We start from the raw sequence: 14,622 nt of genomic DNA, 5'->3' as shown, positions 1-14,622 counted from the left end.
ATTTATCTGTTTTCAAAATCAAAACGTAAGCCTGCCTTTGTAAAGACTGAGATTCAAACATTAAAGGGTTGGTATTTCTTTCATGCTAATTGGGTTTCTCCGACTTCTGTGGTTCCTCATGATTTAACCAGGCATGCTGGAGCTTGCCTGTGACTCCAGTGACTCAGGAGATGGTGAGTTCCAGGCCAGCCTAGCAACTTAGTGAGACCCTGTCTCAAAATAAAAAATCAAAAGGACTGAGAATATGGCTCAGTGGTTAAGCACCTCTGGGTTTAATCCCTGGTACCAAAAACAAAACAAAAAAAAAATTATTTTAATTGGTGTCAGAGGAGGAAATGAAGGATAACCAAAAATAGGGACATCAACAATAGCGATAATGCACAATTTTAAATTATCAGTAATGATATAATAATGATGATGGATGTTGTTTCCCTAAACACAAAGAAGCTCTAGCCACAAGGTAAAGATGATGGCCTCTTTCTAATATTGAGTTTGGCCCCTTTTTCTTCAGCTATGCTTCTAGTCAGATAGGGAGAGAGATTTTCTAAGCCGCTGTCCCTGTTTTCAGGTTTCCCTCTGAGGTAACTAGATGGAACCTCAAGAAAAACGAGTGGGCTCCTGGCTCGTTTTCCCTCTGTGGCAGGTGGGTATCGGGTCAGCCAGTTGTACCATTCAAAGATACAAGTTGAGCGCAAAAGCTCACTGAGAATAGAGCACCTAGGGGTAATGGCCAACCCAGAGGAACAAGGATGCATTTCCGCTGTCATTCATTCCTGGGACTACAGGATTGGGACGTGGGGGGAGGCAAAGGTTCTGCCTTAGCCCCAGGTTAAAAATAATGATGTTACCTCATCCCTGGGCTAAGAAAGGTCTGTCGGTAATTTAGGTTATGGCAGAGGCCCCATCTTAAGGACAGGCTGGGTTTGCTCTGGTGGAGGTAGGATCTGTGTTTGCTCTCTCTGCCATGTACGGGAAGAGGTTGCATCACGCAGCTTCCCCGCCCTCCTCAAAGCTGTGGCTAAAGCTTAACTGGCTTTTGGAGATTTTGGGATCACAGGGAAAAGTTTGAGCTGGGCCAAAGAAGGAGGAGCTTAAATTGGTGTGCAAAATCTGGGAACCTGACTGAGCACAGGTTGGAGCCAGGATGAGGAAAAGGAGATGGGAAAGAGGTCCCCACCCTTCCGGTAAGGAGGCCGCGTGATCAGCTCCAGCCACTAGGCATCCTGGCCAGCCCTAGACCTTACATAAAGGCACGGGTGGAGCTCAAGAGCCCAAGAGTTCACAGTGCTGACAGTCCAGGGCTTGAAGCACCCGGCACCCCAGACATCATGGGTTTGTCCTTGCAACCCCGGAGTTTAATTCTGTGCTTCTCCAATCTGTTATTGTTCTCTTCAACGTGCCTGGCAGTAAGTGGGCTATTCATAAAACATTTTCTTTTAAACAAAAAACTGAAACATAAGAAACCATATGGTAACTAGTGAAATTTCTGGTTTTTCTCCTTTAGTATGTGGCAACCAGAGACAACTGCTGCATCTTAGATGAAAGATTTGTAAGTAGCTTTTATGTTTCTTGCTTTCTACTGGAGTGGGGAGGAACATAGAAGCAATTCTTCCACAAATACCGTTGGATCCTTCAACTGTTTTAAAAACATCGTTGAAGTGTTACTTATTTTGATGGATAGGTTGTAAGCGTTGCTCTTGTTCAGATGTTTAGTCACTTGCCGGTTCTGTTTGCAGGGTAGTTATTGTCCAACTACCTGCGGCATCGCAGATTTCCTGTCTACTTATCAAAACAAGATAGACAAGGACCTGCTGACTTTGGAAGACACCTTAAGTGAAGTTGAAAACAAAACGACAGAAGTCAAAGAACTCATCAAAGCAATCCAAGTCAGCTATAATCCAGAAGAGCCAAAAAAGCCAAGTGAGAAACTAAATACTAGGGACTGACTGAGAAAGTCATTCAAAAAGTTTTTTACTGTTGTTTTAGTTTTTCTGTTTGCTTATTTTCTGACTTTGGTCCCCTCCTTACAGGTATGATAGAGAGCGCCACCCAGAATTCCAAGAAAATGGTGGAAGAGATTATGAAATACGAAGCATTGATTCTAACACATGACTCGACTATTCGGTAAGCATTTGGGTTTTCATTTGCTCTCCAAGACAGATTTAGTTTTGATTACTATAACATGTTTTAATGAAAGTCTATTTAAGGTTTTAATTTTTTAATTTAAATTATCCAATTGACATTATGTCTGTCTTTAACCCAAAGAGGTAGGAGTTCTTTGTGCAATATGAAATGTACTGGATTATAATTGCATTTATTTATTTATTTATTCATTTATCTGTTTATTTTTGGCATTGGGAATCAAACTCAGGGCTTCATGCATGTTAGGCAAGCAACCAACCACAGAGCTACGTCCCCAGCCCCTTCATTACTTTCTAGTAATCACATTGGAGAAGAGTGTTCTAAATATCTTTAAATGTTATTCATACCATATTTATCTAAATGTCCCCCACCTCCAAGGGATCTGACAATGTAAAATTATACACATGGGCATTTTGGTGTTAAATGTAAAATTCTCTTTATAAAAATGTCAACAAATCAGTGGGTAAGAAATTAGCAAGCAGAATCATAAGAAGGATCATGGCTACTAAGGTAAATTATGTTGAGAGTGAGTCAGGAAAAAATATCCTAAGAGACATACACAAACATTGTAAAGCTACATGTTGATCATGGCACAGTGAATCTGCAGTTATGTATTTTCCTCCTTTGATTTGGAAATAAAATGTCTGTTACTGGCTACCAAGAGTCATATAAACTTTCTATAACCATGGAGTCTCAGATAAATTTGTAGTTTCTTCCTCATTTTTTAAAAAAAATTGATCTCAAAACCGTGAGAAACCAAGCTCTATGGTGGCTAGGAAGAAATGGCCCAGGAGAAATTTCTCCTCTTTTTGGTATCAGAAGTCTGTGGTTATGAATATTGTCACCAATATAATTTACATTATGACTGTCCATCATTGACATTAAGGAGACCATTGTGCAGAAATTGTCTAAGAGTAGAGAAAAAGAGTGGTCCAATAGTTTGTCTCCCTTTCTGTTCTTCAAAGTTAGAAACAAAGTTTTATGCACTGTAGATCCTTTTTTTTTTTTTATCATTTCTGAGTTATTTACAAGCAACCCTGTGAGAAACTACAAAAGCAGGGTTTTTACTTCCCCCAAGATTTTTCCAAATTTGTGTAACTAGAAACACTAAGAAAGATAGGAAAGTGTCTAATTGTGTATTTTATGTATGATAATACCCACGATACCTTCTGCAAGTAAGTTATAGATGGAAGCTTCAGCACAAGGGAATTACTGAGCAGAGCTGTTCCTCTTCCAAGTGGCCAGGAGGTGTCTCCCTTAACCAGGCCCATCTCTTATAATGGCTGTGGTCTGCTCTCCCTTAGTCATAAACTGAAAATCAGAATGACCACTTAGTGATGACCTTTGTATATTGACATGGACTTTGTTATTTGTGTTCAGAGTTGAGACTATATGTAAAAAGATTCTGGCTAAAATTGTATTCTTGTTTTAATTGATTTGGGGTAGAGGGTGGAGTTGGTTTGCTTGACCACAAACCTTAGCACTTTAATTTGTTTCAATTTAGTAACAAAATTTTGCAAATTTCCCAAGAAGGGAATTCTTAAGAAAATAAGATAGTATTTCTAAGAGAAAATACAAAATTACTCCAACAAAAGGAATACTTATCTTTTATTATCTCGTTGTTTAATTTGTAGATTTTTGCAGGAAATATATAATTCAAATAATCAGAAGATCCTTAACCTGAAACAGAAAGTAACCCAGCTTGAAGCCAAGTGCCAGGAGCCTTGCAGAGACACAGTACAAATCTATGATACAACCGGGAAAGGTAAATGAGAGGTTTATATTGGGATTGCATTCATCAAAGCAAATAGACAAAGTAAAAGCGAATGTATGTATTGGAATGTATAGGAATAATGTGTTAGCTTTTTTTTTTTTTAAGTACTTGGAATTGAACCCAGGGGTGCTTTACCACTGAGTCACTTCCCCAACCCTTCTGGTCCTTCTATTTATTTATTTATTTATATAGGGTCTTGCTAGGTTGCTGAGGCTGGCCTGCTTCAGTCTCCTGAGACTCTAGGATTAGATGTACTGCTCCTTGCCCAGCTAGAGTCTAGCTCTTAAACCTGAGGATTCTAATAGTCTAGAGCATTCTTGAATAGCAAACAATAGTTTGAAAGGAATGATGGTATAGGAAGAATATACCTCTTGGGAAGTGCAGAGTTGACGTCAGGTTCAAATATCATTTTTGAGGCTGGCACAATCTTACCTGGATTTCAAACCACAGTAAACATTTCCTTTTTTCCTTTTTCAGATTGTCAAGACATTGCCAATAAGGGAGCCAAACAGAGTGGCCTTTACTTCATCAAGCCTCTGCAAGCTAAGCAGCAGTTCTTGGTCTACTGTGAAATTGATGGAACTGGAAATGGATGGACTGTGCTGCAGAAGGTAATTTTCCCCTCTCATCTGTATTTAACAAATGTCCACATTGTCGCTGCCATATGACAAATACTTGGGGAAGCACCTTATGGACATTAAACCACTTAACCCTCAGGAGGGAACTGAGAATAATAGATAGAGTAACTTGCCCCAAACCACATAAGTTAAAAGAAACAGAGTAAGGATTTGAATCCAGGCAGTCTGGTTTCAGTGTCTTGGCTTTGACTCAACGTTGCTGGTATTGCTACTACAGATTTGTCATGGCACATCACAAATAAGCAAAGTCCTTATGATACACAAACAAATAGAAGAGACCTCTTTCAATAGCTATATTAAGACCTAGGACTGCCCATCACAAGATGAAGCCCCTGAGAGGATACAGTTGGGCTACTCGGAGGCATCTTGTGTGCTCTGCCATTTGGCAGTCACTGGGTATGCTGGCTCCCTTGCCTGGTTTACTTCCTGCCGCTGTTAAAGTACTCCTGCAGGGGGCGCTTTGAAGGCTCCATTCTGCCATCAGTGCCAAGAATCAGTAATATCAAGTTTGAGTTTCAAAGTCCTCCAGGGGTCTTTTTAAAAACCTACCACTATTGCAGAATTCACCATGCGCTGAGCACTCTTTAAAGTGTTTTGTTAATATTCTATCACGTAATCCTCATAGTGTCCCTAAAAAGTCCTATTTGATAAATAAGGAAAGGGAAGTATGTCACTTCCTTGGTAGTTGATAGAATCATGACCTCCATATTTTTAACAGGATGTTGATGAGATTTTCTTTACATGCACTGATATCTGTTCTCTCCCCGTACCCATGCCATTCTGTAACTAGAGACTTGATGGCAGTGTGGATTTCAAGAAAAACTGGATTCAGTATAAAGAAGGGTTTGGCCATCTGTCTCCTACTGGCACCACTGAGTTTTGGCTGGGAAATGAGAAGATTCACTTGATAAGCACACAATCTCCAATCCCATATGTATTAAGAGTGCAGCTGGAAGACTGGAATGGCAGAACCAGGTACCATGCAGAAAGGACTTTAAGGGTTTTTGTTTACTTGTTTTTTGTTTTTGTTTTTGTTTTTTGTAGAAGCCGTATGGAGTGTGCCCTTTTCAATTCTCAATAGACTGATGACCAAAAACAGCCTGGCAAATGTGAGGAGCAGTTTGGTTCTTGGGTAGTCCTCTCTGGAATGAATCTGAATGTTTTAGTACAATTTACTTGCCCTGGAAACATTCAGAACAGTAGCTATTTGCTGAGATTTTAATAGGTACCAGAAAATGAACTTGAAATTGAATTTAATCTAATCCAAATAACTATTTCAAGAAGCAGGTATTATCATCAATCCCATTTTATAAACTAACATTGCTGGCAAAGGGTAGAGGTGGGGTGTGAATTCGGGAAGTTTGACTTCATAACTATTCTGAATGAAAGTGAATTCAGTCTCTTTAGATTTCCCATTATTTAATGACCACTCATTCTGTCAAATCTTTGGATATCATAAAATTAAATCAGTTCACTCCTTTGGTGATCTTCAGCCCTCTCTAGATTCAGAGATACCTGAGGGTTTTCAATGTTGTAGACCTAATTCAAGTGAGGAAAAATATCCAACCCTCTTACTGTGTTTATGGAGTAATGAAACATACTCTGTCTCTGAACACAAAATTTTGTTGTTGTTTTTTAACCCTGAAAGTATGATAGTCAGTAGATTTTCTCCTATAAGAGCATCTCCCATTTTCCTAGTACTGTAGATTAAGGAAGAAGGTAAATATTTTCTGGAAATCTCTGTTCATTCACCAAGGCCCTTTATTCTCTCCACTCCATACAATTTTGACTTCTTTGACAATTTTCCTTAGGGGAGAATCTCTCTCTATCTCCTATAGCTCATTTTTTGCAGACAACACAGGGACTGCTTAGTTCCTAAGATGTCCTAGATAGGCCTCCTTCTTGCCACTGCCACACTGCCTTGGGAACCAAGACCCTTTTTAGACCTCACCCTTCAGGTGGCATGAATGGCTAAGGGAGCTGTATCTCCTTCATGGTGGATGCATTAATTCATGATCACTCATCATTAGATCATTAGGATGATCTATGATAACATTGTGTGCAAGGCTAAAAACTCAAATAAAAAGGGAAAATATGAAATTTGTCAGATTCATCCATACATTTTTATATTATTAGGAACCTGTAAGTAAAAAAGCATTTCCACTTGGATGCCTTGAAGTCTTCTAGACCCTTCCTAGGTGGGGTTGATGAACTCTGAACTGGTTCACACATCCATTATCTCATGCCACATTTGTGGAAGACTTTCCTCAATGTGCCTATTTCAGCCTTATGAAGCAAAGTGACAAATTCCAAGCAGCTGCCTGAGGGAAGCAGGACCTTCTGAAATTCCTGAGGAGGCTCAGGATGTGATGTCTCTATTTCCTTCTTCACAGCACTGCAGACTATGCCATGTTCAAGGTGGGACCTGAAATCGACAAATACCGCCTGACCTATGCCTACTTCATTGGTGGAGATGCTGGTAATGCCCTCGATGGCTTTGATTTTGGTGATGATCCTAGTGACAAGTTCTTCACATCCCACAATGGCATGCAGTTCAGTACCTGGGACAATGACAATGATAAGTTTGAAGGCAACTGTGCTGAACAGGATGGATCTGGTTGGTGGATGAACAAGTGTCATGCTGGCCACCTCAATGGAGTTTATTACCAAGGTATGGCTTTCTTTCTTAGGTTCCAAGTTAGTATAGAGTATAGACGTTTTGTAAAATGCAATACATAGATACAAAGTACAGAGGAATAATAGTAAGGATAGCAGGTCTTTTATCATATAGGTCTTTATTTAAATCCAGAATTGGAAAATACCAAGATTGTGCCTAAAATAGGATAATCACCTGCTGCAAAACATCCAGTGGTTTGTCAGTATACCTGAGACTATCACCATCAGACTTGGAACTTGGGATTATAGTATCTCCTTTAGACATACCATATATATGATCTGGATGGACTGACATTACCGTATTTGTGCTTATTAGCACATTAGCCTGGTTCAGCTTCCCATGTGCTACATGTATCAGATACAACCAGTGAACAGTGGGTAGCTGTCTAAAGAAATGGAATGAAGAAAAGAAAAGTACCATTAAGGGCAGGGGTTCATAAAGCATGAGAAAAGTCTTGCCTAGGGATTGTAGACACTTATTTTAGGATAGGAGAGGGTATGATTTCCATAAGGGTGGAATGATTTGGACCACTGATATGACTTACTACCCAACAGTTTTGTGGAGGCCCTACTGATGCTAAAGGATCCATTGGCAAGCAAAGACTATGGCTACTCATCTCATCTACTTATAAGCAGCTTTACCTCCAGTGGCCACTGTTCCAAAGCCAACATGAAATTGCTTAAAGTAGTTTGTTGGTTTTGCCCAATTTTTTTTTTTAAACTTGCAGAAACCAAATGTATCTTTGCACTAACAAAAAATATGGTTAGAAGAAACTCTCAAGGAAGGTGCTTGATCCATATGACCCAGGATGGCCATAGGTCTTTAGTCCACTCCAGTATTAGACTCAACAATCCCCTTACAAAATGACACGAATTCTGGCAAATCAATCTAGTTCCTACTTTATAACAGAGATTAAAATAACATTCCAGAACCATTCTCTAAAGCCTCCTTTCAATGAACCAGTATGATTATGTTGTCAGATAACCGCAAACCACCTGATTTGGAATCCTGGGTTCCTGCATTCTAACCTGCCTGAGGAAAATCTCTCCACAGTAGCTGAGTCCAGGATGATGAAGCTTAGGGAAAGAGACCAAGTAGGGAACTTTGTTATAGCCCTATTAGCAGGGAATAAATTTAAAGAATGGCTGTGACCTTGAAGTACACTTCAGATAGACAGGGTTGTCTAATAATAAATTTAATTATAAATCGAGATTTTAGGAATCTTTAAGAACACTTTAGTTCATAGAAAACACTTGAAAACTTGATGAAATTGGCAATGCACTTCATAATAGACATTTCTTACTAGACTTTCCGAGGGAAGCAAATGCAAGAATAATGATTTGTGTGTTCACTACTCTTTTTAGGTGGCACTTACTCAAAAGCATCTACTCCTAATGGCTATGATAATGGCATTATTTGGGCTACTTGGAAATCCCGCTGGTATTCCATGAAGAAAACCACGATGAAGATAATCCCGTTCAATAGACTCTCCATTGGAGAAGGACAGCAATACCACCTGGGGGGTGCCAAACAGGTCAGGCCAGAACACCATGTTGAAATAGAAGATGATTAAATCATCTTGCTCTGAGATTGTAGACAGCTAACTGTTAATTTCTATGGATTCACACAAAGTTTCAGAAATTTTCTGAAAGTCTCTTCCGATCTTCCTTTACTGCATTTATTAATTTTAATTATTCATAAAAGGATATTTGGTCTTAAATGAAAATTAAGATTCACATCAGACTGTATTCCCAAATTACTAAAATCAGAGTTATTTTAAAATTATTTATTGAGGAGATAATATTTGGACTTATTTCCTAAGTTTGTTGAAATAAAACCGTGACTTTTTTTGCCTTGTTATGATTGTCATTTGTTTTGGTAATTGTTTTGGTTTTTATTATTCCATAAATATTTTTGTATATAATAATAAAATAGGAGAAAATTTTAGAGTTTCAAATGCCTAAGTATGTTTTCATGTATATTACCCTGAAATAAGTCAAATTTAATTATTCTTTTTAAATAGAGCTTTGTATCTTTTTAATGTATTTTTTGTTTTGTTATATATTCATAGGCTGGAGACGTTTAAAAGAACATTCAAAAGTGATTTGCTTTTTTAAAGGACTTTATCTGAACAGAGAAATATAATATTTTTTCCTATGGGACAATGGACTTTCAAAGCCTCACTTCATATTAAGAGTAAAAGGAACTCATGTTGAAAACTCCATTAATGGTTTTGTGCTGGTGGTAATTTATCTACATGCATTTCAATAAACATTTTGTTTCCTAAGACTAGATACATGGTATCTTTTATTGACTGCTAAAAATCATTACTTTTCATCAACTTAGTTATTACAATTGGACAATCATCAGTTTTTACTGAGCTCATCCTTGATGCTAAACATAGTACCTGACTGGGGGAAACTATGAAGGAAACAGAAGTCATGGCTTTTCCCTCCAAGGAATATAGGACATCTAAAGTGCTCTATCCAAAGTGAAAAAATTTGATATAAGAAGACATCAGGTAATTAAGGTGCACGGGACACAAAGAGCAGTTGAAGACAGAAATCTGCTGAGGGATTCTTCCAACATCAGCGTTTAACTCCAAACACTGGCCACCACGCGTGTTCACTCAGAAAGGCCTACATTTTAGAGTAGAGCACTTCTAGGAATGATCTGCTCAGTCTCTCACTGGTGAACCAGGAGGGGAAAGGAGTGGAACCATTTCCTCATTCCAAATCAGAGATAATGAGATTTTAGCAGCTTGAGTTCAGAAGTTGCTGACTTTCTAAGGAAGTTCATAGGTCTGTGTATCTTGACATGAGGTTAACTGCGTAAAGCACTAGATTGATTTTATGAAGGAAGTATCTAGTTGATCTGAAGTCCTGAGCTTTGTCTTTGGACTGTCTTTCTTTCCAGAGTTTCTTTCCTAATTCCCTCATTTTCTGGTTCTCACAAGTCCTGATTTTAAAATAATCTATAAAGGAAGTAAAAAAAAAAATCAACTTCTAAGTATACAAACAAATTCTTGTGACCCTTTGGGAAACAGGAACATTGAAGGGGGTAGGGGAAGGTAGTAGGAGGGAAGGGAGAGGGAATGGAAATGGGAAAGACAGTAGAATGAATCAGACATAACTTTACTATGTTCATATATGAATTGACCAGTATAACTCCACATCATGTACAACCACAAGAATAAGTTATACTCCATGTATGTATGATATGCCAAAATACATTCAACTGTCATGTATAACTAAAAAGAACAAATCAAAAAAGAAATAAGATTCATTGTTTGCAGTACTCACTAAACATATGCACAAAACATTCATTCAACTCCCATTTATTGAGTGCCTTCAATGCACTAGTCGCTCTGCTAGATATTGTGGATGTGGCACACAATGTTCTCAGCATCCTCCTCTTTCCCAAGCCTGTTCTTTTCCATCCAGTTCTCATGCTCCAAAAAGACAGGGACATCCTCCAGTCTTCCCCATTCCCTCCTCCTTCATATCCACTTACTGAACTAGTCCATCAAGTTCACCACCTAAATATTTATTAGAATCATTTCCTTCTCTGTAGCTACTGCCTCTATTCAAGATACTCATTCCCATGCCAGAATAGATGCAATAGCCTGCTTCCTGTTCCTTTTTACCTGTTCCACCTGGTCATGCTGCAAACTACTTCTAAAATCAGAATGCAAAGAGTCTATTCTTTGTATATCTACAAAATCGTTTGAAGAATGAATTTGGTCATAATTGAAATAGTTATGTATTTCTAAGTTTTAATGCAATAGTATCACTCCTGTGATTCAGCCTAAGAACATATTTTTAAATTTATTTTTATTCTTTCTGATTAGTTATACATGACAGTAGAATGCATGTTGACATATTATACATAAATGGAGTATAACTTCTCATTTGTCTGGTTGTACATGATGTAGAGGTATACAGTTCATTTAATCACATATGCACATAGGGTAATAATGTCCCATTCATTCTATTATCATTCCTACCCCCATACCCTCTCCCTTCCCTTCATTCCCTTCTGTCTAATCCAAAGTACTTCTGTTGCCCCCACCCTTATTGTGAATAAGCATCCAAATATCAGAGAAAACATTTGGCCTTTGTTTTTGGGGGGATTGGATTATTATGCTTAGCATAATATTCTCCAGTTCTATCCATTTACTGATAAATGCCATAATTTCATTCTTCTCTAAGGCTGAATAATATTCCATTGAGAACATATTTTTTTAAAAAGGAAGCCTGGGGATGTAACTCAGTGGAAAGTAGGTGCCTAATATGCACAAGGCCTTGAGTTTAATCCCAGAGCCACTCCACCCCCCCCCAAAAAAAAAAGAAAGAAAGAAAGAAAAGGAAAGAAAGGAGAAAAGAAGACTGAAAATAAGTAAATGGTTATATGCAGAATTATAATAATAGTCATAAAGTTACTAACAATAGGAAATTTAGAAAATATTTTTTGTTGGAAGAATGAATAAACAAGGCAATTTATTAGTATAATGGAATAGAATACAATGACTACACAATAAGAATAATATTTGTATCAACATGGAAACATTTACAAAATAATAAGTGAACTTGAAAGATGACAAAATAATTCTACAATGACAATTATGTAAGAAGTATACATTCTGAATAAAATATAATCTTGACACGTACATATCATGTGTGCATATTTATTCTCCCCACCAATCTATTATATAAAGTGTAATGAAATACTAAGTAAAGTTCAAACATTTCTAATTTTTTATGATCACCTGTCCAAGCTTTCCTCTCATCTACTAATTGTAACATTCTTGGGCTGGGATTGTGGCTCAGTGGTAGAGTGCTTGTCCAACTTGTGTGAGACACTGGGTTTGATTCGCAGCACCACATAAATAAATAAAGACTGATAAACAACTAATAAAAATATTTTTTAATTATAACATTCTTTCAAAAACAACTGGGAACCCCTGTGTTTGTGGGTGTCCTAAATACATATTTGATCTGCATATTGGATAATCCAGCACTGAAGGATAGAAAGGGGCTACTAACTTTTTCTTTAGACATCTCTGTATTGTTTGGATTATTATAATGAGTATAAATTTTAATTTTGTAATTAATTTTAAAACCCAGTGAGGTAGAGAAAAGTAGATCAACTTCAAATTTTTATTTATTTAGTTGTCAATATCTAATGGTGAACATTAAAGGGCTATAGTTTAAGGAAGAAAACTTGAGAAATACTTTCAGACTCAACTGGATCATGTCTTCACAAATGAAATAGAAATTGAAGAGCTTATCTTGATAAATGAACTTTTTGTTGTTGTTGTTTTGGGTTTTGTTTTTGTTTTTGTTTTTGTTTTTGATAAATGAAATTTTAAACATCTACTTTTAAGTGAAAAGAAGAGTTTGGGAATTTCTAGAGGTAGATTATTTTTCTTCACAACTCAAATCCCAGATAACTATTGCTCATCTCTCCCCTTGACTTTCTCAAGCATACAAAAACTCAAGTCCCTGAAAAATAGAGAGACCAAACGCAAACTGGATATACAAGGTCTAACACTTTCTAAAACCTGCAGGGGGAAAATTTCTGAAAGAAAAGTTCTGGTGCACAGACATTAAGTCAGACAGCTAGAGGGCAGAGATTTTATATCAAGAGACAGGAGCAATTGACCAAGTATCAAGATTTTTGAAGATACCTCTGAAGTGCTATTACTTTTTCCAATTTTTGTTATGTTCGATAGTTATACTTTAAAGATTATGTGTTGGATGTGTGTGGGGGTGGAAAATGAGTGGGGAATGAAGAAATTTAAGTGTACATGGCGTCTTTGAGATCTTTCCCAGATCCTACATTGTTTCACTCCGACTAAAATTGGTATAAACTGGATGAGGAATGTATGGTAGATATCTTTGGCTTATTCCAATGGTAAGAGAGAATATGACCAAGTCCACCTCGGGAAAATGTGTCTACCTGGTGATTTCTTATAAGTTTGATTTAGCTCAAAAAAGAGCCAAGGAGAAAAGTTAAAGAGAGTAAATGAGTAAATGAAAAACAATAAATTGTGGAAAGAGAACAAAAGTGAGGGAAAGACTATAGTTCCTTTACCTCTTCGGAGTATGGTGGGAGGGGCACATGCATGTGTACTCAGAGGCAGAAGTAAGTTCATCTTACTCTTAGTATACCATCCTCATTGTTCTGTGCTAAATCAGTCTGTTGATTGATTTATTGATCCTAATCTATTCAAATTTTCTTTCCTGCCCCTTCTCCCCTTAATAAACAACCATTCTAACAGATTTGTTATGTATTTTTTAATTTGTTGGCATTTTTATTAATCATGGATATATTCTGTGTGTATTCTTAAATTATATAAATGTCATTGTGCTATATATAAATCAGTGTTACTCAGAATGCTGAGCCCCAAATTCTGTTACTGTACTAAGTACAAAAATCAAGAATTATCATGTAGAAATTTTGTTCTGTTATGTTTGTTCTGATTGTTTTATTCTTTTGAATCTAATGACAAAAATTGCAACCTGTGTTTTACCTATTCTTGCTTTACTAAATTTTATTTTTCTAGTAATTTTTATAATAATCTATAATAAATTATATAATTTATAATAAATTATAATTTTATAATAACAATACTGTTTTTGTTTTCATAAAATAATAGGACTGTAACCGAATAGAACTTTAATAAAACTGTTCCTTTACCACAAATACTTTGAGAATTGCTGTTAACAGCTTCATTGTATGTATTGCTTTGTGTGTGTGTGTGTGTGTGTGTGTGTGTGTGTGTGTGTGGTGCTGGGTGTTAAACCCAGGGCCTTGCCCACAGTAGGCAAGTGCTTTACCACTGAGTCACACCCCTAGTCCCACTTATTACTTTTGAAATTCATCAGTGTTTTTAAGATCTATTTACAATTTGAGTGTTTTATAATTTCCCTTTGTGTCCAAGTGAATGCTATCTGTGTCCTAAGCTTGTGAATTTTTAACTATTTTAACAACTATCTAGATGCATTGAACTATAGTTAGAGAACAGAGTCTTCATGTTGATTCTTGGGAAGGTGAGGTTTTGCAACTCATTTTGGGACAAAGGATTATCATATAATTAATGTACCCCATCAAAGTGTACAATAAACCATAATTATTCTCCAAAAATGATCTACATACTGAATTTTTATTAATATTTTTCCTTTTGGAAGGCAAAAAATAAACCGAAGACAGACAGGTAGTTGTTGGCCTTGTAAGTCTGAGCTTTGGCCCAAATGTTGCTGTAGCCGTTGGCCCATTATGAGCACTGAGAACCAGCCGAGCTCTGCTCTGTGGCAGTTTTGAAGCTTCCTGGCAGGGCTGGATGGCACAAATTCAAGATCCTGCTGACCTCAATTTCATTGGAAAAT

General features: G+C 37.1%; 1 protein-coding gene across 2 annotated transcripts; it reads left to right on the top strand.

The window, feature by feature from the left end:
• The first annotated feature begins 1,257 nt into the window (after positions 1-1,257).
• Positions 1,258-9,525, top strand: Fgg (fibrinogen gamma chain). 2 transcript variants are annotated; one of them, XM_047565744.1, is made up of 10 exons: positions 1,258-1,406; positions 1,505-1,549; positions 1,737-1,920; positions 2,031-2,124; positions 3,777-3,907; positions 4,394-4,527; positions 5,345-5,529; positions 6,948-7,225; positions 8,596-8,765; positions 9,303-9,525. In XM_047565744.1, the coding sequence occupies exons 1-10, from the start codon at positions 1,329-1,331 to the stop codon at positions 9,315-9,317; spliced, it is 1,314 nt and encodes a 437-aa protein (XP_047421700.1). In that variant the 5' UTR covers positions 1,258-1,328; the 3' UTR covers positions 9,318-9,525. The 2 variants fall into 2 exon arrangements, with proteins under 2 accessions (XP_047421700.1, XP_047421699.1); XM_047565743.1 differs by lacking the exon at positions 9,303-9,525 and having other exon boundaries at positions 8,596-9,089.
• Positions 9,526-14,622: the final 5,097 nt, after the last annotated feature.

The sequence above is a fragment of the Sciurus carolinensis genome, chromosome 10, assembly GCF_902686445.1.
Source record: "Sciurus carolinensis chromosome 10, mSciCar1.2, whole genome shotgun sequence".
NCBI lineage: Eukaryota > Metazoa > Chordata > Mammalia > Rodentia > Sciuridae > Sciurus > Sciurus carolinensis.
The sequence above is the reverse complement of the archived record's forward strand: the minus strand, read 5'-3'. Positions and strand labels throughout refer to the sequence as shown.

What these genes read in the sequence shown, in the direction of transcription:
- Fgg (XM_047565743.1), top strand. Translation starts at nt 1,329, where the DNA reads ATGGGTTTGTCCTTGCAACCCCGGAGTTTAATTCTGTGCTTCTCCAAT. An exon ending in GCATCTTAGATGAAAGATTT is followed by an intron (nt 1,550 to 1,736) that starts GTAAGTAGCTTT and finishes TTCTGTTTGCAG; the next exon opens with GGTAGTTATTGTCCAACTAC. An exon ending in ACACATGACTCGACTATTCG is followed by an intron (nt 2,125 to 3,776) that starts GTAAGCATTTGG and finishes TTTAATTTGTAG; the next exon opens with ATTTTTGCAGGAAATATATA.